This window comes from Ziziphus jujuba, chromosome 11, assembly GCF_031755915.1.
Source record: "Ziziphus jujuba cultivar Dongzao chromosome 11, ASM3175591v1".
Classification (NCBI taxonomy): Eukaryota; Viridiplantae; Streptophyta; class Magnoliopsida; order Rosales; family Rhamnaceae; genus Ziziphus; species Ziziphus jujuba.
In genome coordinates this window covers 8,726,312-8,749,606 of record NC_083389.1, presented here as the reverse complement: position 1 = coordinate 8,749,606, position 23,295 = coordinate 8,726,312, and the positions used below count along the sequence as shown (strand labels likewise).

Here is a 23,295-nt window from a genome sequence, read left to right as displayed (position 1 = left end):
GAGAGCCATTCCATTGCTTGAAACCTAACATGGAAAAAGAGTGTAGCAGACCAAAGCCCAAAAGGTACCCCTTTATACTACAATCCAAATCCATAGGATCCCCCACTTAGCTTTTATTATTCTACAGAGATAAATACACCTTCCCCTGCTGCGCATTGCTTGATTTTTCATTAACATGGCCCACCATTACTCACCACTCCTAAACCAACTCCGCTTGTTTTTAATTTGGCATTGGATTTTCTGCTTCTCCAGCCACTTCCTTCTGGAATATTCTCTGTGTTGTCCAAACGATAGTAACCCAAACAAGCTTGGATATCCCCTGACCTTCAACATCTATATATGGCTCATTTATCAGGAAAAGTCATTAGCAGTTTTATAATATATATAATTACTAGAGTAGCATGGGCTAATCTCACATCTCAATTGCAAGAATTAGATACCCTATCCTATTACCATCAAAAAACAATGAATATATATATATATATATATAATGGGGGAAAAAAAAAGTTCTCTCTTTATCAAAGTTGAGAGAGAAGGAATATATTTTTCTATCTGAAAAACATGTAACATTGCAACTGCTGCCACACAAAATGCCCAGAGTAGGCGCTATCAGCAACCAGTTGACAACTCTTTTCTTCTGGGCTTCAAAACAGAGATAAAGATCTCCACTACAATGGACAAGGTCAACTTGGATAGACATTCCAAAAGAAAAAGAAAAATAAATAAAAGGCTAGAATTGACCCCACGTTTGGTAAAATAAAGTTCTTTATTAGATTTTACAACCTTTAAAACCACTGCCATATTATTTGTCCTGGTATTTTTATTTATTTATTTATTTTTTTAAATTGTTTTCCCAGTTAATTTTCTAGTTACACAGCCATTTGCTTTTGCAAGGGAAAGCCATATCTCCTGGTATTCTGATTTTTTTTTTTTTTTTTTTTTTTTCAGTTTAAGTATCCTAGTTACACAGCCATTTGCTTTTGCAAGGGAAACAATATCCAAATCATATGGTATAGACCATTTGATCAGCAATTATACCATAAAGTACCTGTATCTCTAAGGATACTCACTGAAAATATTCTGCCCTTGGTGTAGTGGTTGATGAGGAATACGAGCCTCAATTCTCTATTTCCATTAAAATGGAAGGAAAATACGTACAGAGAGAAATCTCTAAGGAACCATCTGGAAAATTCAAGCTAAATTGCAGAATGGCGTGGGAGAAGAGTTTTATCATTCTCTCTTCTCACATGAACCCAAGTGAGAACGACACCGTCTTTATACAATTAAGAGACAAAAGCAATTATAACGCAAAAAAAAAAAAACAAAAAGAAATATATAATACTTCGAAAACTAAAATTGACTGATGCTAGATCCTGGGCCAAATCTCTCCCATATGACTGCATCAGCATCTGTCCTCCTGCCTAGCGGTTAGTTTTTGTAGCTAATCAATCAAGATAATGACAATTATGTAGTCCCAAAATACACAGTTTAATTGGATTAGATTTATCACGTGGGCAACATAGTAGCACTAACCCACTTTCTTTTCTTTTGTCACAGCCGTATCAACCCACTAAAACCACCCTTGTCTTTTTTTAAGGATTTATTACGGGCAAAATAAATGGCAAACTTTTCACTTTTCAGGCATTTGATCGGGAGTGGAATTTCCTCAATGGGTAATAACAAAAGAATATCATGTTGGTTTTTCATTTGGTTGTTGGAATATTTGTTATGTGTCTTAAATTGAAGTCAAGGAAAGGGTACTCAATCTTAAATATGCTTTGGTTTTTTCAGCAGCCTTAGCCTTGTCCCTCTCTTCTCTGTCTTATGTAGAATTAATATATATTTTAAAATAATTATATAAAACCAATATAGATAGATAGTTTAGTTTTATTTATTTAGTTAGTTATTAATTTATATCCATAATTTGAGCATTATGGAGTTATGGGTCTATTTTCTATAACGTCTGCCTATGATAAAACCAGTGTTGTTTGTCAGGATTAGCCATATACCGACTCACAACACTAACAGCATGTGCAATGTCAGGACGGGTACACACCATAGCATACATCAAACTACCAACAGCACTAGAATAAGGAACATTTGACATATACTCAATATCTCTATCCGACTGTGATGACATATCAGCAGACAATCTAAAATGAGTAGCTAATGGAGTACTTACAGGTTTAGCGTTCTTCATTCCAAAACGCTCCAGAACTTTCTCAACAAAAGATCTTTGAGTCAAGAAAAGTTTACCTGCAGATCTATCTCTCTCAATCTCCATACCAAGAATCTTCTTTGTCGCTCCCAAATCTTTCATCTCAAACTCACCACTCAATTCTGCTTTCAATCTGTTGATATCGGATTTCTTCTTGGCCACTATCAGCATATCATCAACATAAAGCAACAAATAGATAAATGAGCCATCTTCCAACTTCCTAAAATACACACAGCTATCATATTGGTTTCTAGAATAGCCATGGCTAACCATAAACCCATCAAATCGCTTGTACCACTGACGAGGGGATTGCTTCAAACCATACAATGACCTTTTCAACAAACACACATGATCCTCTTTTCTTTCAACCTCGAAACCTTCGGGTTGCTACATATAAATTGTCTCCTCAAGCTCACCATGCAAGAAAGCGATCTTCACATCTAGTTGCTCCAACTCTAAATCATGCATAGCAACTAGCGCTAACAAAGCACGAATAGAAGTATGTTTAACGACAGGGGAAAATATATCATTAAAATCAACTCCCTGTACCTATGAATACCCCTGCGCTACTAAACGTGCTTTGTACCTCGCATCTTCAACACCAGGAATGCCTTCTTTCTTTTTGTAGACCCACTTGCATCCCACAATCTTCTTACCCTCTGGAGGTAATGCCAACTCCCAAGTGTGGTTCTTATGAAGCGACTCCACCTCTTCCTGCATAGCAATTAACCACTTTGCAGAATCCTCACATGAAATGGCTTCATAATAGTTGCAAGGATCACTGGGACTCTCGATCTCCTGTGCTACAACACAAGCAAAAGTGACATAGTCAGCTAAACTAGAGGGCTTCTTGATCTCCCTACGAGGTCTATCCTTAGCAATTGAATGCTCCTGCACCTCCTCAATTCTCTCTTCTTCCACATGAGTGGGTGTCTCAAATGGGCCTGAAACTGAACCATTCTGTGAAGTACTTACTTCCTCCACCCTAAACTCCACCTGCTTTGGCACACTGTCTGAAACAACGAGCTCCTTTTTCGGATGCAGCATTACCATCTCATCAAACACAACATCCCTGCTAATCACAACCTTAGATGACTTTGGATTAGGAAGCCAAACTCTGTATCCTTTTACACCCTGCGGGTAACCAAGAAATTTGCCCTTCTTCGATCTAGGCTCAAGCTTACCATCATTAACATGAACATAGGCAGGGCATCCAAACACCTTCAAATCTAAATAATTAGCAGGTTTTCCAGACCATATCTCTTCAGGAGTCTTGCAATCGATTGTTGCCGATGGAGAACGATTCACCAAGTAGCAAGCTGTAGCAGCTGCTTCTGCCCAAAAGTCCTGTGCTAACCCAGAATTCGACAGCATGCATCGGACTTTCTCTATAAGAGTTCTGTTCATCTGCTCAGCCACACCATTTTGCTGCGGAGTTCCTCTAACTGTGAGATGTCTAACAATCCCTTTGTTTCTACAAAACTCATTGAAAACACCATCACAGAACTCCAATCCATTATCTGTACGAAGGCGCTTCACCCTTCTTTCCGTTTGCTTCTCTACCAAAGCTTTCCATTGCTTGAAGATAGCAAATACGTCATTCTTGTGCTTCAAAAAATATACCTAGACCTTCCTGGAGAAATCATCAATGAAGGTCAACATATATCTGCCACCACCCTTAGAAGCAGTACGTGCGGGTCCCCAAAGATCTGAATGAATGTAGTCTAGAGTACCTTTGGTTTTGTGAATTCCAGTACTGAAGCTAACTCTCTTCTGCTTCCCAAACACATAATGTTCACAAAACTCCAACTTCGAGATACTCCGATCACCAAGCAAACTCCGTTTGCTCAACATCGCCAAACATTTCTCACTCATATGGCCCAATCTCATATGCCACAAACGAGTAACATCCGAATCTGACATGGACACTGAAACAGCAACCGACCCTATTACCACAGAACCCTGTAGCCTGTATAATGTACCAACCAGGCTAGCTTTCATCACCACCAAAGCACCCTTAAGAACCCTCAAAACTCCACCTCCACCAGAAAAAGAACAACCAGATTTGTCCAAAGCAGATAAAGAAATTAAATTTTTAGACATATCTGGAACGTGACGTACCTCAGATAGTGTTCTGATAATTCCATCATGCATCTTCACCCTTACAGTTCCAATGCCGATGACACAGCAAGGATGATCATCTCCCATCAGCACAACACCTTTATCCACCGGAACATAAGAAGAGAACCAATCCCTGTGGAGATAGATGTGAAACGAATAGGCTGAGTCCAAAATCCATCCCTGCTTGCCCGAACTATCCTCAGTCACTAAATAAACATTTCCATCTTCAATTTCCTCATGTGCGACACTGGCTTCGGCATGTTCCTTACCCTTTTCATTATTTTTATTCTGAAGCTTACGACATTCAGTTTTGATGTGCCCTTTTTTCTTACAGTAGTGACAAATAAGGTTTCTGAACCTTGACTTCGATCTTGGCCGACTACCACCATTGTTATTTTAATCTCTAGATGATGTTCTACCTCTAACAATCAAACCCTCTCCTCCGGAACTCCCAAAGTTATTGTTATCCGAACTGCTGGTCAACTCCTTATCAAACAACTCCTTAGAATACAAAGAAGTTTTCACGTCCTCCAATTTTAGGGTTTTATTACTGTAAATCAAAGTCTCCCTAAAATTTTTATACGACGGAGGTAAGGAACGCAGTAGCATTAGGGCCTGATCTTCATCATCATATTTAATGTCCATGTTCGCCAGATCCAACAAAATAGTAGAAAAGTCATCTATGTGTGTTTTAATAGATGTACCTTCAACCATAGAAAGGGTGTATAGACGGTGCTTCGCAATCAGTTTCGTTATGAGATTCTTTGTGATGTACAAAGATTCCAACTTGTCCCATAAGTCCTTTGCTGTCTTCTGATCAAGGACCTCCCTCAAAACTTCATTGGACAAGCATAGCTGAATGGTGGACAGGGCACGCTCATCAACCTCGGCTTTCTTTTCGGCATCCCACGAAGACGGCATCTGCTCCTTGCCAACCAACGCCTTGTGTAAACCGTTATGTGTCAAAATCGCCTTCATCTTGACTTGCCACATGGAGAAACTCATGTTGCGCTCAAATTTCTCAATGTCGAACTTTGTTGCCATGATCGAAAAAAAAAATTCCCAAATAGATCGACGCGGCTCTGATACCACTTGTTACGGAATTGGGAGGAAAAACAAATAGCAACGGAAACAAAGAAAGCGAAGAACAAACACACAATTTACGTGGAAACCCTTGACGGGAAAAACCACGGGCAGGGAGAAGCAAATCCAATATCGAAAAATTGGTACAAAGGTGAGCAAGATTGCACGATATCCTAAAACTCCAATTTTAGCCGAAAAACCCCAAAAGCATCAAATTATATATTGTAAGGAAGACACCTTAAAATTGAACAAGTTCGTACCGTGGGGGCGCTGCCCGAGACCGTAGCCCACCATAGAGCCCCAAATTTTTCTCCAAAATTAGTTTCACCAAATGGATCGCACCACGAGCTTTTCGGGTCGGGTCAACAAGAATCCGGGTCACTAACTCTAACATTGTTGTTGATTACTTTTATAGATCCAATACAAGTAAATCAGTTCGGTTGTATTCATATATTAATGCAACCATACAGGCTTAAGTAATAGGATTTCTATTGAAATCCAAGGTCTATGAATGGATGGAAAGAGAGATTAATTGGGTCGGTGGTAGTAGACTGGCCTTGTACCATACCTTTTACAATAAGAAGAAAAGAGATGATTAACTTTTTATAGTCTTAGTTTTAGTAGTTTAAGAAGAAGAAGAAGAGAGATTAACTTTTATTGTTTTAGCTTAGAAGTTGGTTATTAGGTAATGCGTTTGAGAGAACCATAGAAAAGTTAGGGAAGCAGTTATTTGTAAAAATTGCAAATGGATTGGAATAACATGTTTATTAATTATTATATTCCTTACCTTTACCATATCTTCTATTCACTCTTTCCACTTTGGGAAGATAAAGATCGTATAGAGTATATTGGCCTAGTTGAGTGGATTTTTAATGTAAGATGATATTTTGAGAATGAAGGGTAGACACCAGTGGCATATATATATATATATATATATATATATTCTTTTAAGAGTTTTCTTATGTTTGTTAATTTTAAACTTATTTTCGGATTCTGGCTTAATAGTTCCTTTAATTGCATTGATACATCAATGTTTCAAATTAGTGCATTAGTTTTCCTCATGCTTTAGATGTCATTATTAAGGACTGGCGTGTGCAGTGCCTTGAGAAGTAAAATGTTTAACCAACTTACTTTCTACACAATGCTGCTTGACATTATTAGCATTTCAGCTCGACATTCCTGCTTTGGGAACACTTAATATTCTCCTCTGTCGTCTTTGAATTGATATTCTGTATAATATCTCTATTAATTTCACCAACTTCATTGCTTGGTGGTTAGTTGCAACTCTAATATGGTCATCAATTCAAAAACAAACTTCAGCGAGAGCCCGATTGAGACTGTAATATGAAAACTGGAAGCTTGAACTTCTTAGGAAAGGTCCATGATTTTGGTGTTTGGTCCTTCGGCAGTTTGACCAAAGATCTAGAACTTTTAGGCACCTAACATGTGGATATTTTTTTTGGGGATCTGGGAAACTAGATTATGACCTTGTCTTTTTTTCTTGCAGGATGTTTTTCTTTGATTGTAATAGATTATATGCTTAAATAACTTTCTATCAAGTCTTCTATTGTGCTACCATTATACCTAGTTTTAGGACACTTTTCTGTGACGCTCCTCTCATTATGTTGAACTGATTATTAAATATGCTTTTATTTAGTTGTCATTGACGAATCAATTCCAATAATGCATGATTTAAGATCATAAGCAGACAAAAAACGGCATCCTAATACATTAACGCATTTTACTTCATTAATAACAAAAATTCTGATTACATCTGTCAAGAGTATCTTGCTCTAGAAGAATATACACACCTAAAAGGTTTATCAGGAAAAGAAATGAACCCAAAAGCCTGCCAAGATGTAGCATTGCTCATTGAATAGCATATGTTGCTGATAGATACTCTACAATTTCAGCACTTTCAAACATTTTAATCCCGGTATTTGGATCTAGTAAATACGGTGCCTGTCAACCATTGTTATAAGTTTGTTATTATATCCTTAATAATAAACTTGAGACATGTAAAATAAGATTCAGAAAACTCATTTAAGAAATTTAAGAAGTACCTGAAAACGGCCTGTTTCGTTGTAGAGTATCTGTCGTTTTGGGCTGCCACGGGCACAACTGAAATAGATTGTGTTGAAAAGAATGTTAATTGGATCAAAATGGTATTAACCAAACAAGTGAAAAAAGACACCCACAAAAGCCCTTATCAACAGGTAACTTGAGGAGTGTAATAGTAAATTTTTGCTACCCATTACAATAACATGCATGCATATGCAACTACCAGATGATGGAACCCATTATGTCCATTTAGCCACATAGAAACCTTAGTACAGATACTACTTGAAGGTCTTCTTCTTCTTCAGACATTTTGTATATTTAGTCATATTCAATTAACTTGTCGTATGAAGGCCGGAACAGAAATCATAATCAGAAGTGCATGGGTCAAAAAAGCCTGGCTAACACACACAGTGTTTCATTAAAAGCCAAAAAGAAATAACTTATGATGAAGGTACGACTCAACAAACAGCTTCCTATTCATATTTACCTCCGTTGTAGGTGGGGTAACTCTAACTCTACTAATACCTCACGGACATATTTGCAAAAGGGGGATCCCTGAAAGAGATGGAAAGAAATTTCATACAAGAACTGTGATTGTCATATCAGCAAAATAAAACAAGGAAAACTAAACAAACAGATATTAATCGGTTAGCTACACCACTGTGTATATGTATAAAAGATCAAATCCCATTGACTTCCTAATTTTAAATTTCGAAAATCAAAGATGGGTTTGCGCTCTTACCTCATATGACCATATTTCAAGTGGTTTGGGTGGTAACCTTGATGGTGAATAACTAGTTCCCTGAAATAATAATAATAATAATAATAATACATAAATAAATAAATCAGGGGGGAGAACAAGTTTATTGACCCATTTGAAATTAGGCATAGGAGCCCCAACCAGAGATTGTGAATAATTTAAAACATTTTAAGGACCATCTAATCTTCCCTGAACGACCAATCAAAGCAAGGCCTGCAGTCAAAGTCTGCAATCAAACAATAAAATATATAAAATAGCACTGTTTAAAAATAAAAATAAAAAAGCAGCCAAAAACTGGTAACAATTTCACACTTTACTTTCTACATGTTGAGAAAAACTACTAATGAAAGACTTGAACACTAACCGTTAATAAACCAAGTGACAACATCAATGGAACTTTTCCATTACCTGTACATATAACCAGAATTTAGGACAAATAATTGTGGAGTTAATGCTTATAACTAAACCAAAGTGAATATTATTGTTGGAACCTCATATTTGAGAAAGATAACAATTGTTAAGTTCTGAAACCACCAACATGGTATCTAAGAAAAATGCATATCCTCAGCCAGATAAAATCAAACAGAAAACAGCCAAAACTGACCATACAAATTGAACTTTCCCAGCATATTATATATATGTAATCATCAAATGATGGAAACAATCAACAAAAGGAAAACACTTGAAGCCAGAGCAAGTTTCCATACACACCATACTTCCCGACCAAGTACTTGATTATGTCATCTGATTCATACATTGAAGCTCCAGTGTTAGGATCCACCTGCAACAAACATGTAATTTAGCTCGAATCCCATTCAATTTCCTGTATACTCATAATAACTTAATAGAAAGGCATGATTCTAGAGCATGCCATATTAAAAGTACAAAGAATGATATTCAAGTTTTAAAAGAGGTGGATTCCAAGAAATGTACTACTTCGCCTGCCTTATTTTCATGTTTCCAAAGTTGCCAGGTACTATAAGATAAATAAATTAACAATTCATCTTTCATTTCCATCTAATTTTTAATATTTTGTATTTAGAGAGTATCTTTTACTTTCTTCCCCGGCTGCTGGGAAAAACTGGAAAAAAAAGAGTTAAGGAAAATTAACTAACCATGTAAGGAAACTGCTGCTTTCCACCCATCTCAGCAACCTTGGGACGGAAGTTTGGACCATTTTTTGGGCAAGGATAAAACAGAACATCGATGTCCAAAACTGAAACAATTTCTCTAACCTGTGTGTAATGGGGAGCATTTAGGATGTTGAAATACAAGAACAGAACAGCATAGATGTTTAGATACATATAGTCAAATTGACTAAAGACATACATGATGAACCATCCAACATCCAAATGAACCTTACATAGGTTGAACAGCTGAGCTCACAAAAAGTATATCATCATCACCAATCTAATCTAAGAACTACAACAATCATTACCAAAACCTTAAAACCAAATGCCTCAAATCAATCTGAGATGACAAATATAAATCAGAGCAAATTTTAGTTTGGCATTCCTAAAAAAGGTAACCATGCATCCTTTGGATCAATTAAAGTGTAGCCATGTACTTATAAGTGCATGCCGTGAAAGAAATCACCAACGAGATCAGTTTTATTATGTCTTTTTAACAATATTATGTGGTAAAAAAAGAAAGCAAATCATTAAGGAATAAAAAAGGGGTAAATTCTTGGATTTAATTACCTTCCGGCAAAATGGACAGCTGTGGATCCCATTGTAGTGAGTATATTTGGGAGGAAAATCACAGGAAAAGGTCAGTCTTCATTTGGAAGAATGAAAAAGCTTATAATCATCTACCCTAATAAACTAAATTCAACAAAAAAGAAACATGTTTATGAAAGTAAGTACCCTTCAAATTCATATATCTCAATGGGCTTCTCTGGGCGAGGGCCTAATTTTGATGTCTCTTTGACCTTATAACCTGTTATTTCAACCATTTTAAAGCTCAAAACATAAAACAACACAAAGAAAATGACAAAACAAACAAAAATTCTTGAAGTTTCCACAAACTAACATATGTGAACAAGTAAAGTTTTGACCTTTTCGAAAGTGGGAAAAATGCATCAGGTAGACAAATTTCATTTTCTCTTTCAGTTGTTAAGATGGATGAACCAACAGACCTATTCCTAACCCACTACTTCTTTTGCCAGTTAAGCCACAACGCCAAACTACTAGTCGTGAGTATAACTATTTAGCCCTAAGGCCTTGGTCTAGGCATTTAACAGGTGCAGTGGGGTAGGTTCAATCAGAAATTGATCTCCGACTCAAAAAAGACTGATAATATCTCAGAATTCACAAAAGAGACAGAATTTAAGATTATATTCTTGCCGATTTTGGAAAAAAATGAGAAGAAAATTCTCAAAAAAAATAAAATAAAAAATGCTCAAACTAGTTTCTGTTTCTATTTATCCGTTCTGATAGGGTTAATTCACACTTGCACTAGCCATTTAAATAACGATTATAACCACAACAAAATTGAAGAGCTACCTGAAACCTCTAGAGCATACTGGTCTGGTGGATACTCATCCTTGGAAATAAAAGTTGCAGAATACCTACAAGTCAAACCAGAACAGTGCAAAGAAATTCAGATAAACATAAAAACCACTACTTTGAGTACTTCCCTACTGACTATCTACTTTTTCCTATACATTCAAGCTTCTCAAGTGCTTTTTCTACAAAATTAATCCATTGTTTATTTGGACACTAAATGCAGCTCAACAAAATCAATCAACCGAGACTTTATAAAAAAAAAACAAGAAAATTTGGCATACCCATCAACGAAAACGCCGGTTCCCAACCGAAAGAACAAGGCAAGAGAAGCTCCAAAGATGTCCCCGGACCTGTCGGGCCTGACACCAAAAGTTTTGGGCTCCGGAGGCTTGAAGTTAGGGGGAGGAGCAAAACTGAAAGACTCAAGCTTTTCTTCCTCTTTGGCTTTGACAGAAGTGGAACCTTCCGGTCTCTCCGATGAGGAAGGCGCTGATGATGCTCGGATAGACAATATAGACGACGACGTCGTTTTGGGTCTTTGACGAGAAGAAGAAAATTGTGGCAAGATTGGAGAAGGTAAGAGGCGCAGAGCAGTGGCCATGGTCTGTGTGGTTGAAGGTTGGAAGTGAAGTGGCCTTAGACTAAGACCGTGGAGAGCATAGCGTGTGATTTGAATCAACTAGGTGACCATGAATGAGACAGCAAAGACAGTTGGAACTGTTGGTAGCTTCAAAAATATTTTTAAAAAAAAAAAATTACGAAAAACATGAAATTAATTTGGATGGACTTTTCGTGATTGGTGGGTGTGGGATTGGATATTTTCCAGAAATATTTTGATTGGAGGAAATGGATCCTCTGTTGTTTTTTTTTTTTGGGTAAATGATGGATCCTCTGGTGTTTGCTCATTTTATGTAAGTGCTTTTATTTATTTATTTAATTACTGTACTTAAAAAAGATATTTTAGAAAGGGACACAGCTGTGTGTGTACTATGTACTTTGGTTTTGTAGCACGTGAACATTATGTTCCTACTCCTCCCAATGTCTGACCAATTATTTTGCATCACTCACTGAAAAAAAACAAAAAAAAAAAAAAAAATCAATCATTGCATCTAAAACTCCTGTGTTTTATTGGCATTTGTGCTCTAAGTTTCGGGATTAAATGAGAATCAATTTCACCGACTTTTTAAGTTTTTACGATGTGAATGGTGATTTCTCTAAATTTCGTTTCATGTTTATTTGAATAATAAAGAAAAAAATAAAACCCAGAGTGTTTTTTTTTTTTTTTTTTTGTTTTAGAAAAAAGAAATCTTGGAAAACCACCAAAAGAACATTTTTTTTAGATATTATTTTTTAAAATCTAAGATGATCAGTGATAATCTCCAAGTTCAAGGTCGGGTGAAATCTCCTTAATTATTTAAAAAAAAAAGAAAAAAGAAAGATTTGAGAAAAAAAGAAAAAAGAAAGATTTGAGAACTTGAGAGAGCAAAATTTCATAATGATTATTTTGGTATTAATAATTTTAATTTTTTTTAAATATGGGTATTAATAATTTATTTGACAGACTACTCCAAAGTTCCAGATTCAGCATTTTTTTTATGTTGGGCCGACTGGCCTTGTGCTAAAAATGGGCCTCATCCATTTCGGGAAGTTGTAAAAGCCTATAAGCCCAATGGGCTATCCATGTTGTGTTTCTAAACTTTTAGCCCAAAACATCCTTGCTTAATGCAAGCTGTAATTAGTTTTGTGAATTAATTGCCTTAATTTATATTAGAGAAATGACTTTTCGTTCTCAGACTGTGGATGGAAAAACACTACATATACAAATTAGTCTCCATCTTCTTCGCATATATATATATATATATATTCCTTTTTATTACAAAAAACCAAATTCTCTTCATAAATGAGAATTTAATATTAATTATCAATTTAAAAGGATCAATTTTATATTGAAAAGGGACAATCTATTTTGTGAGCATGTTTCATAAAAAAATATCTATTTCGGTACAAAATTAACCTTTTTAGAATGGTGTTTAATTTTAGATATTTATTTTTTTAAGAGAATATGATTTTTTCTGTAATAAAACCTTATATATATCATTTATCAATATAAATATATACTTAATTGTATATGTCATACATAGATAAATAGCTAAATTAAATTAGATAATTATGATTTCTTTGAATTTTAAATCTAATGAAAATTAAGAAAGTTGGGGGTTCGGTCTCATACGAGTTAAACCAATAAAGTGGATGCCAACGTGGAATTCACATCCACAAACCTGGGATGTGATTGCGAAATGTGGCAGCATCTTTCTTTGCAAAGTGTCAATTGTGTTTGGGAAAATGCGCATAGCGATGATTATAAGTGCTTTAACGTGACATCCAATTCATGACCAAGTCAGAAATTACTGTCTAATTAAAAAACATATACAACTCAACAATTCTACTAGGCGGTGCCGACCAACCACTGAGAGCCAGGTGTCATGATCGGGCTTGCCATATCAGCCGACCGAAGCAGGGTCCCGTACCACCCTCCCAAAGGCCCAGTCTAGAAGCGCCACAAACCAACAAAAAGAGAAAGAGGATGCTGGAGTGAAAATAATCAAAAGCTAGCTAAAGCTTTCAGTGTGTGTCATATTTTTAGACTTGGAAAAAAAAAAAAAAAGGAATGAGAAAGGAATAGCTTTGGGTTGGATGAGAAAAGAGGACTGCTTTTCCAATCAGATCCCAAAGACCAACAATTTCCAACATGAACAAAAGGTGAACTGGTATTTTTCTTCTTTCAGAAAGCCCTTATACATAAAAAGCCAGGAACTAGTGATGGAATTATAGCATCAGCATGAGAAAGTTTATATATATATATATATATATATATATGTATGCATGAGAATGGCATGGATGTGCCATGCATGGTTGTGATGAAGAAAATGACATGATACATATTGTAAGTAATATCGAATTTGGCTGGAAGTGAAACATTTATCGCAGCTTTGCCGCTTTTTCTGTGGTAAATGTCAATCTGCTTTGTAAATATCAAACATATATATATAATTAAAAAAAATATATATCTTAAAATATCTAATAATATATTATCCAACATATTGTGAGATATTTTATTGTTATGCAATATATTATATGATGTTATTTGGACGATCAAAAAAATATCTATATATATATATATATATATTTATCTCATGCAGAAAAAATTACATATACTTTAGCTGCACTCGTCAGGCTGACATAATGACAGCATCTAAATAATAAATATCCTAATAACAACCACCAGAGCATATATAAAAGGTAAGGCCGGGACACGCAAACCTATTACCTATACATATATATAAATGCATAAAGCGTTTCACTAATGGAACCAAAAAATCTGAAGGAAATGTCGAATATCTTCATGGGGCTGCTTTTCAGTTGAAAAAATATCTTCTATTCTTAGTAGTAAGCAACTCCAAGCCTCCAAGCCAGTGACAGTTTGCCAAGTACAACAGCTAGGGTACCTTATAGATGATCTTTTTAATTAGTTAAATAGCAAATCATGAAACATCAATGAAACATTATACTATCTATCAAAGAGACATTTATTTTTGTTCAAATTAAAGGCTGATCTGGTGGTGAGCTTCAGCTGAAGAATAGTAAAAGTTGTTTTTGAAAAAAAGATGGAAAATGTATACGATTTGATCTTCTGAAAGCTCAAGCAGGATAATACTCCAGACATTGAATGCCAGATAAATAGAGGATAGTCCCTGTGATTGGATGCATGGATAAGCAAATCATCCACTTATATATATATATATATATATATATCATAATTCCAGGTTAATTGATCATCATACGTACTGTTAGGATTAATTAATCACCATTCCATGCGCAGGAATATCTTGTATCACCAAACACTATGCCTTCATCAATGGGACAGCTTGACCAGCTAACGGAGCTAGCTACTTTTTTTTTTTTTTACGCGCATAGTAATGTAATTGTACATGTCCATCTATAATGTATAAGCATTAATTATATGTTGAAAACGCTGATCATCGCCATTAACTATGGGATATAATTATGCTTAGTTTTAAATTATAATCATAATGGAAAAAGTAATTTTATAAGAAAATCCTGTGCATCTCTAAAATTCTCAACTCTCATCATGCATTTTAGGATAATCCAAACATATCGATCACAAATATTTATTAAAATATATTAAAATGATATATATATATATATATATATATATATGTTTATAGGAATTTTTGCATCAAGATTATTTGGATGAAAAACCATATAAATTCCCTTAATACACTTTTGAGTAATTTCAAAGATGAATTTAAAAATGAATTTAAAATTTACATCAGTCCATATAGTATTCATTTTTGGATTTTAGCTTTTAAAATAATTTAAATATGAGAATGAGTTATATGCTGAGATGATCATGTATACAAATATATACATAAAAATTGTAAATATATTGTTTTTAGAGGATCATAAAGAATCACGATAAATGGCTCACATTTCATTACAAGTAGTAATATTGACCTCCCAAAAAAAAAAAAGTATGGTTATTGGTGCAATATACACTTGAGTCAAGAAATTGGCTTTTTGGCTGTCTTGTTTATATTCTATGTATTAATAAATTTAATTTGTAAAGTAGAGGATAAGTTTCTAACCCCACTAGTAAAAACAATTGCCCCGAAATTCATACTATCAAGCATGCGTGTTGACAGCATCACTCACCACTAACCCCACTGCACATTCCTTTCCTTACATACATCTCCATGATTCATTCTCTCTCTCTCTCTCAAGTGGGTCTCAATCCTTTTCATGCTCTTTTCTTTTTTTATTTGTTTTAGATTTTTCCAACCCATTCTGTTCTCAAACTCATGGGCAGGCTCTTGCTCTAAATTACAACTCTGCCATGCACCACGTACCAAGTTGACCTATTTCATCAGCAGCATGCTAACAATTATACCATTTGCAATCCTGGAGCTGGTTAACCAGAACTTATTTACCCCAAAAAAAAAGAAAAAAGAAAAAAAAGGAACTTTAGTGAACCTTCACAGAGGGACCATTAGAAGCCGTGGACGGCAAACCACATGCCTACTTGCTGACATTGGTCGCCTGATAGGGACCTCCTATATATATATATATATATATAGGGACCTCCTATATATATATATATATATATATAAAAGCATATCAGAAACTCAAATTAATGGTTTTATTAATGTAATTGAAAAGTAATATTAAGAAATTCACTAACTCATTCAAAACATATGATAGAAAATGGTCTCCTTTTTTATTTTTTATTTTGTTGGTGTGTAGATATTTGAATTTGGAATCATTGGATGTCACCGGAATTTAAACACAAAATTTCATTTCTACCAACATAAATAAGATGCTTTTACCCATATTATATCACAAACGCTGTCGATCACATTGTTCATGCACAAAACTTCATTAATTGATTTTCTACGTGTTTCTATTTTCATTTCCCATTCATCTTTTCGTTTTTTCAATTTTTATTTCTCCTTAATTTTCAGGGTGAAAGAAACGTTTTATAAAAATTTCAATAACGTGTTTAAATTTGCAATCGGTATACACCATGGAAAGTACTAAAAGGCCAAAAAAAATATGGGGATCTGTGATTTTAGTGCTTTATTGACCCAAAGTCTGCAAATTGGGCATGTTTTTGATGATACTGCTAAAGAGGAAAATTAGCTCATTATTGTCAATGTTGCACTAAAAGCAGTCAACCATGGAGAACAAAATGCAAAGGGCTACAATAGTCAACCACTAAATCTGCATCTACACCCCCTTTCCCTGGATTTTAGCGGAACTTTCACTGTTATGCTATTTGCTCATATTTATATGTCTGGTAATATTCCACTTTCCAACCCAAATGCTAACTCGGTACCAAGTAAAAAACAACTAAAAGACAGAGCTCAAGAATTTAAATTTGTGCTTTAATCATTGCTTAGTTGCTTATTAATAATCGTGATCCGATACACATAATTATGATTAATTTTTTTATTATACTTTTATTTTTACAACTTTTTTTTGACTTGCCAACCCCAACTCACACCAGTTAGATTTTGGAGTATCAACAAGGTTATCATTGCATCTTTATATGTGTATATTTAAACGTTTTATATACGTTAATTCTCCCGTACCTTTATTTTTAATGTTAAATTTTATTAAAAGGTAGTATTTAAAAATTGAATAATGAACTGTATGAAGTTATAGAAATGTTCAAATGTTAGAAAAACAAAATAAATTCTATATAGATTCATATAAAATTTAAAAATACATTTTGAAGTTTAATTATTAAATAATTTAATGATATTATAAAATATATATATAATTCAATGACTAATAAAAAAAATTTTAATTTGAATATTGATTTAAGTTGGAATTTTTTATCTTTAATGTAAAAATAAGATGAAGTAATTTTACATGTGTTCATAAGAATATGAATTCGAAAAATATAAATTTTTTTTAACTAATTGTAAATTATATAATTTGTTAAAAATAAAAAATAAAAAATAACTTATTTATGCTTTTATATGTTTATACGATACCAACAAAATTCTCCAAGATGGGTTCCACAGGCAAAAGAGAATGTCCTCTCCTTGTAATATTGAAGAAATTTAAGGGTAAACATTATAATCACTTTCTTTAAATATAACCCATCTTTTAACTCCCAACATCCAAAGGAAAGAAAATTTTTAAAAAGCCAAATTATATTTTGCGTCACAGAGAAAAATGGGAAACTGCTTGGTTCTGAGAGAGCAAGTTATAAAAATCGTGAAACCGGATGGGAAAATCCTCGAATACAGAGCACCCATGAAAGTTTACCAGGTGCTCACTGAATTCTCAGGGCATGCTATATCAGAGACAGCCTCGGTGATGAAGCATCTAAAGCCAGAAACCAAACTCCTCGGTGGTCACCTTTACTATCTTGTACGTCTCCCTTTGCCGGCAAACGGTGCTTCCAAGAAGAAGAAGGTGAGGTTTTCAGATCCTGAAATGGACGAAGCAGATGCAGGACAAGAAAGAAAGAAAACGACGTCGTCATCCAGTGTTGTAAGGATTAAGCTTGTTATCAGTAAGCAGGAACTCCAGGAGATGTTGAGAAAAGGAGGAATTTCAGTGGATGACATGGTCTCTAAGCTTCATAATGGTGGTACTGGAAAAAGCATGGGTATGGACGATGATAATGGTAATAATGATCGACATGGTTGGAAACCTGCATTGGAAAGCATACCAGAAGGAAACTAGCAATAAGCATATATACACATATATATAGACAGAGGATTAACATACAAAGAAAAACAGTGTACCCAGAAAAGAAAAAGAAAAGGAAAAAAAAAAAAAAAAAAGATAGATATTGGGAAGATTAATACAGTTTAGATTAACTTTTCGATCATCATAATTTAGTCCTTTTTTTCATTAATTTTTATGCTCGTTAATTTTACTCTTTCGTTGTCGGAACTTGTTATATTTTGATTGTTTGCCAGAACGCTCACAAACAAATAGAGTTATCTCCTAAAGCAGTTCAGGTTAATGTTAAAACCAAGAATTAAAAGTACCGATGATTGATCGAAAATTCAGAGTGTTTTTAAAGTGATAGTTAACTTTTTCTTAGAAAAAGCATGGGTCCATTTTAAAACTGAATTTAGGAAGTTAGAAATATTCAGAACAGAAAAAGTTGGATTTTCTTAAAATAGATTATTTTGAAGATTTTGAGTTACCATATATTGCTATGACGTTTATGGTCCTACCTAAAATTTTCAGGACACACAATAAAGAAAAAGAAAAATCTTCATCGACTCAAACCCCTTTTTTTAATCACATATTAGTCCAAAACAACTTAGTAGAAAAAAACAATTTTTTGATCAATCTCAATCTATACGCCCTTAGCCCTGTTGTGTTCGTGTCAAAAAAAACCCCCCCAAAAAAAAAAAAAAAAACAAAAATCGTTGTTGTGTTCACGTAGTTTCCGATGAATCTTTAGTTTACTACTTGAGTTAATTATTTAATTCAACCCTACTACAAGTAAATAGTAATTACCCTCATTTAACTCAATCCAAACTGTTTAGATTTTTACAGTTTTTTTTTTTTAAATTATTTATTTTGAGAAAACAGAGAAATTCCATTAATAGAATGAAAGGTGTTTGTAATCTTTCATTCTATTATTACTGGATTTACAGATTTCACTTAATGGGTTTTTAACACAACCTTTAATTGCACATGACGGCCATGAGCCTCAACCTTCCAAGTCACCAAAAAGATATATAAAAAAGAGAAATATTCATGGTAGAAAATAGTGTACATTCTTATTAAATCCTTCGCCTAATGATGCCGTACATTGCATTGCCAAATGAATGGTGTGGTTATTGGGAAGGCCATAATTATTTTATATATGGAGGTGCTGCTACAAGTGCTCCCACCATAACAGCAACTTGCTATTTCCCACAATTTGACTCACATTTTCTCCCAATATACATGTCAACTTGCTCCGCTAATTCACCTTCTAATTTCTATGATTACAATCCCTACTTATTAAATTAACCCCTTCCTTGCCACTCTTTGCTTCACACGGATTAAATTAATCTTGCAGGCTTATTTCTTTGTGGTAAAGCCGGAACCAGAGCATTACTTTTTTGTTCTACAGATTTTTAAATTTATAAGGCCCCCACTAATATATAACAAATAATTTATGATGTACTTATGGAGGAAAAGAAAAATAGTACATATGCAAAACAACATATATATATATATATATACATATAAATTGGAGTTATTACCAATATATATATATATATAATGCAGTTATTTCAAAAAGTAGCGATGTGAATGAAATGGATAGTTGAGGAATTAAAACACCAAGTAATCATTTCCACATCCCACGCCATCAAAAAAGTCTACACAAGGTCAAGGAATTTGTACCACAGAGAGACATACATTTAACTACCTTTTTGTATCATCCTTTAAATTCCACCATGTCAAACACGGAACTAGTTTAAATTTTAAAATAATTGCTCACCGCACATATAGTTGGTCAAACAAAAGATTTACTTGCTCTCTGCTTGTCGCATGCAACAACTACTGTGTTACCATAAAATGACAAAGCTAACAGGAACTATAGCTCAGCTAAATTCCAAAATGTCTGCAAAACTGTTAAGTTTTTGTAGTGGTGAACTTTTTGTTGGATTATTCAGGTAAAATAGTGCGTATGCGTATCCGAATAAAGAAAATTTTTTCTACCTAATTCTCACTCTTTTCCAATCAGCTTAGAACAAACACACTTTGGCTTTTACTGATTGGGAAGAAACAAGGCATAGAATGGAAAAAGCATAAATACGTCAGAGATCATGATCTCTGTGTTACAACTCACTAGTAATCCGACTGTGCTATCAGGTTAAATATTCTCATCTTATTTATGGTGGGCATAATAATCCTCCAAATCCTAATCAGCTGACCAAATGGAAGCAATTTGGGATTTGTGTATGGTAAAATATTCAAAGTCCACCGAGCATTAACATGCCCACTACGAAGTCTTCATCTTTATTTACTGGGGTGATGTATAATTAATCACTAGTTAAATTACTAGCTACTGTCATGTTGCCAATATAAAGTGACATTACCATAACATTATTTATTCTTCTTTTTTGTCCAAATTTCAACTTAACCACCCTCATTTTTTTGTCCTATGTCAAAGCATTAATCACAAGGTCTTCCAGTGCTCAGCCACACAGAAATAACCATGGATGTAAAGATTCCTACATAATAATATTATAATCCACTTGGAAATGTTTCATCCAATTTTTTTTCCCCCCCAACAAATATGCCCTGTAGTTACAAATTAAGATGAATATTTAACTATACAAAATTACTTTTATCAGATTCTAGTACACAAGTATATACAAAATGGTATACAAGTTTTAGTTACTTTACAGGAGAAGTGGCTGATAAGAGCTATTCCTCTTTGCTTTCGACTTCTATTGCAATCTCATTACGACGTTGAAATGGAAGAGTAAAAGGTGGATTATACTGCAAAAATAAATAACTAAATAAATAAAAATAAAAAAGAAATAGAAAAATGAAGGTCGAGAACTTAGAAAGGCACGCTCTATGTAAAGTCCTCGAAATCAGGTTTTTTGAAGACCATTATCTTAAATAGTTCATTCATGATCTTTACCTGGGCAACTTCCACTGAAGTCCCCTCCTTCACTTGAAACTGTCTATCATTCTTTAGAGCTTCTCGTAATTTAGTTTCCCGTTGTTTAATGTCTTCATCGGTCACAAAACCTGATTTGGATTAAGGGGAACATTAGGTGTATCATGATGCATAATGACTAGAGAGTGCAAGGACTATTTACCCAGTGCTCAAACTTATAAGAAAGACACAAAATTATACGAAAAATGATCAATGGAACCTAAAAATGTAAAGCATTAAAGCCACATACCGAAGCTTGGGAGCATTTTCTAAGTAGAAACACCCAAACTTCCACAACGCTGAAGGGCTCAAAGAAATAGAGAATCACAAACCTGAGAAGGCAACAACTGCAACAATTTTCCTTGGAACCTCTCTGATCCTCACAGATGGATCTTTTGGAAATGGCAAGTTAGCACCATACTTTGAGGGCATGAGAAAAGACATCTGCCACTTATCTTGATCTTCCACCTAAATATAACAGTAGATCATGAAAAAAGCAAGAATGAATCCAAGAAAGTTTAGAATGCAGAAAACATTTAGAACTCCGAATAGAAGAACCTGTGAACTCATAAGAACCTATTGTATTTTAGCTCTGACCAGGTCCAAAGTGATGCTTGATGGAAAGACTAATCCTATGTTATTTATCATCCTTTGATGAGGTTATTTATATTCTTGAGAATCCTCAAAATAGAAATCATAAAAATGGGCACAATAGGCACATTAAAACTTCAAATGCTATCACAGATATTATGAATAAAAGATAAATCAGAAAATACCCTTTGTTTGTTGTTGGTTTTTTATTTTTTATTTTTTGGTTCGTTGAAAGGAAAATTACCCTCTTTGTTATGACAGGAGCTGTCATTTCCATTTTCTCTCCGTCAGATAGAGAAGTACGTGTAAACACTGGAGTGGTCATCTCCATCTTCTCCTTTCTGGTATTCTAAAACAGTTCAATCTTCATTAGAAGCAAACAAATAGAAATAGATGTATACACGATAATAGGGAAGTGATTTAATTCAACAATATTTTAATTAACTCATCAACTGAAGAGCCAAACAGAAAGATAATATAAAATTCAAAACCACCTCACCAAACAGGTACTCGGCTAAAACATTGAAGGACTTCGATGCTCCATTGAAATCAAAACCAGTCTTCCCAGGCATTGACGTCTCTGCTACAAAGTAAGGCTGTTTCCAAAGTCCACAATCACAAATTTTAGACATACATTACATGCATGATGCCGATGAATTTCAGAGACAGAAAATGAAAAAGGCAAGGCTATACGAACAGGACAGATAAAGAGGCAGAGCAATTGCAGAGGTAAAACTGAGAATTCAATACCTCAACTTCCCTAATCTCGTACTGGTCTGTCCGACTCAAAACCCTAAACTTAAACGTTTCAAGGTCCGGAACTACATCAAACACAAAATTAACCAAACGTCTCAATGGTCTTAACTTCTAATTATTACCAAAAAAAATAAAGAAATTGAAAACTACAATCAAATACAATACTTACCTGACATCAAAGCTTCCTCAAGAGTGCGAGACTCGAACCTTTTCGGGAACAAGTATTTGGCAGCCTCGGTCGTAAAATCCAGCACAACTGAAAGAGAAGCGGACAAGCAAATTAAGACAAGAGGCTTTCAGCAAAATTCATATATATATGAGTAAAGGATGGATATTTACGTCGCTGTGAGAGAGAAGCTGTTTGGGAAGCGAGAGCGAATACAAGGGAGATTCGAGCTTCAAGAGCAGACATGGTCCTTCTCCTTTGCTGCCGTGGAGCCGTAGCTCTGTCGGTGGCCATGGAGATGTTGGTGATGGTTCTGCTGCTAGGGCTAGGGCTAAGGTTTCTTGTTCGGGAAATAGTTTGGGTTTTGGATGCAATTGGTTGACCAACTATCAAAGGCTCGCAAAGAAGCATCTTTTATATCTTTCTTTTCAAGTCTACTATATGAGAGGTTTGAGTAATGGAGTTTTTTGTTTTGAATTTCTGTTGCAGATGATACAGTTAGAAGATGAAGCGGTGGCTTGTATTTTCTATTTTTTATTTGGCGCTCGGCCCCGCAATGTTTCTCAAATATCGTTATTGCCCTCGTTTTAGAATATCTTTGCGAGTACTGTATATGTTTCGCATCTTTGTGAGTTCGACTTTTCAATGATATTTTGCTTTGAACAAATTAATCTCTGTGATATTTTGACTTTCGAAAACAGAAATAAAAATCTTTGATATTTATCTGATTTACAAGACAACAATACCCTTTTATTTTTTTGTTCTTTCTTCTCTCTGTCATATAAGCGCTTGTAGTTCATATTACATACATTT

At 34.5% G+C, this 23,295-nt stretch overlaps 3 protein-coding genes across 3 annotated transcripts; 1 reads left to right on the top strand and 2 right to left on the bottom strand.

The window, feature by feature from the left end:
- Window positions 1-7,146: 7,146 nt before the first annotated feature.
- On the bottom strand, window positions 7,147-11,469 carry LOC107432177 (uncharacterized). Its single transcript, XM_060812966.1, has 12 exons — window positions 11,032-11,469; window positions 10,748-10,812; window positions 10,109-10,181; window positions 9,944-9,962; window positions 9,359-9,478; window positions 8,955-9,024; window positions 8,608-8,651; window positions 8,420-8,469; window positions 8,226-8,277; window positions 7,971-8,038; window positions 7,486-7,543; window positions 7,147-7,384 (listed from the first exon to the last, which is right to left on the bottom strand). Exons 1-12 carry the CDS (start codon window positions 11,349-11,351, stop codon window positions 7,292-7,294), a joined length of 1,032 nt encoding a protein of 343 aa, XP_060668949.1. The 5' UTR covers window positions 11,352-11,469; the 3' UTR covers window positions 7,147-7,291.
- A 5,964-nt stretch (window positions 11,470-17,433) lies between these two features.
- On the top strand, window positions 17,434-18,671 carry LOC107432197 (uncharacterized). The gene has a single exon (XM_016043282.4). It carries the CDS (start codon window positions 17,513-17,515, stop codon window positions 18,026-18,028), a length of 516 nt encoding a protein of 171 aa, XP_015898768.3. The 5' UTR covers window positions 17,434-17,512; the 3' UTR covers window positions 18,029-18,671.
- Window positions 18,672-20,511: 1,840 nt separating this feature from the next.
- LOC107432228 (heme-binding-like protein At3g10130, chloroplastic) lies at window positions 20,512-23,045 on the bottom strand. The gene is made up of 8 exons (XM_016043326.4): window positions 22,656-23,045; window positions 22,486-22,572; window positions 22,311-22,381; window positions 22,055-22,156; window positions 21,805-21,909; window positions 21,302-21,437; window positions 20,952-21,061; window positions 20,512-20,803 (listed from the first exon to the last, which is right to left on the bottom strand). Exons 1-8 carry the CDS (start codon window positions 22,891-22,893, stop codon window positions 20,729-20,731), a joined length of 924 nt encoding a protein of 307 aa, XP_015898812.3. The 5' UTR covers window positions 22,894-23,045; the 3' UTR covers window positions 20,512-20,728.
- Window positions 23,046-23,295: the final 250 nt, after the last annotated feature.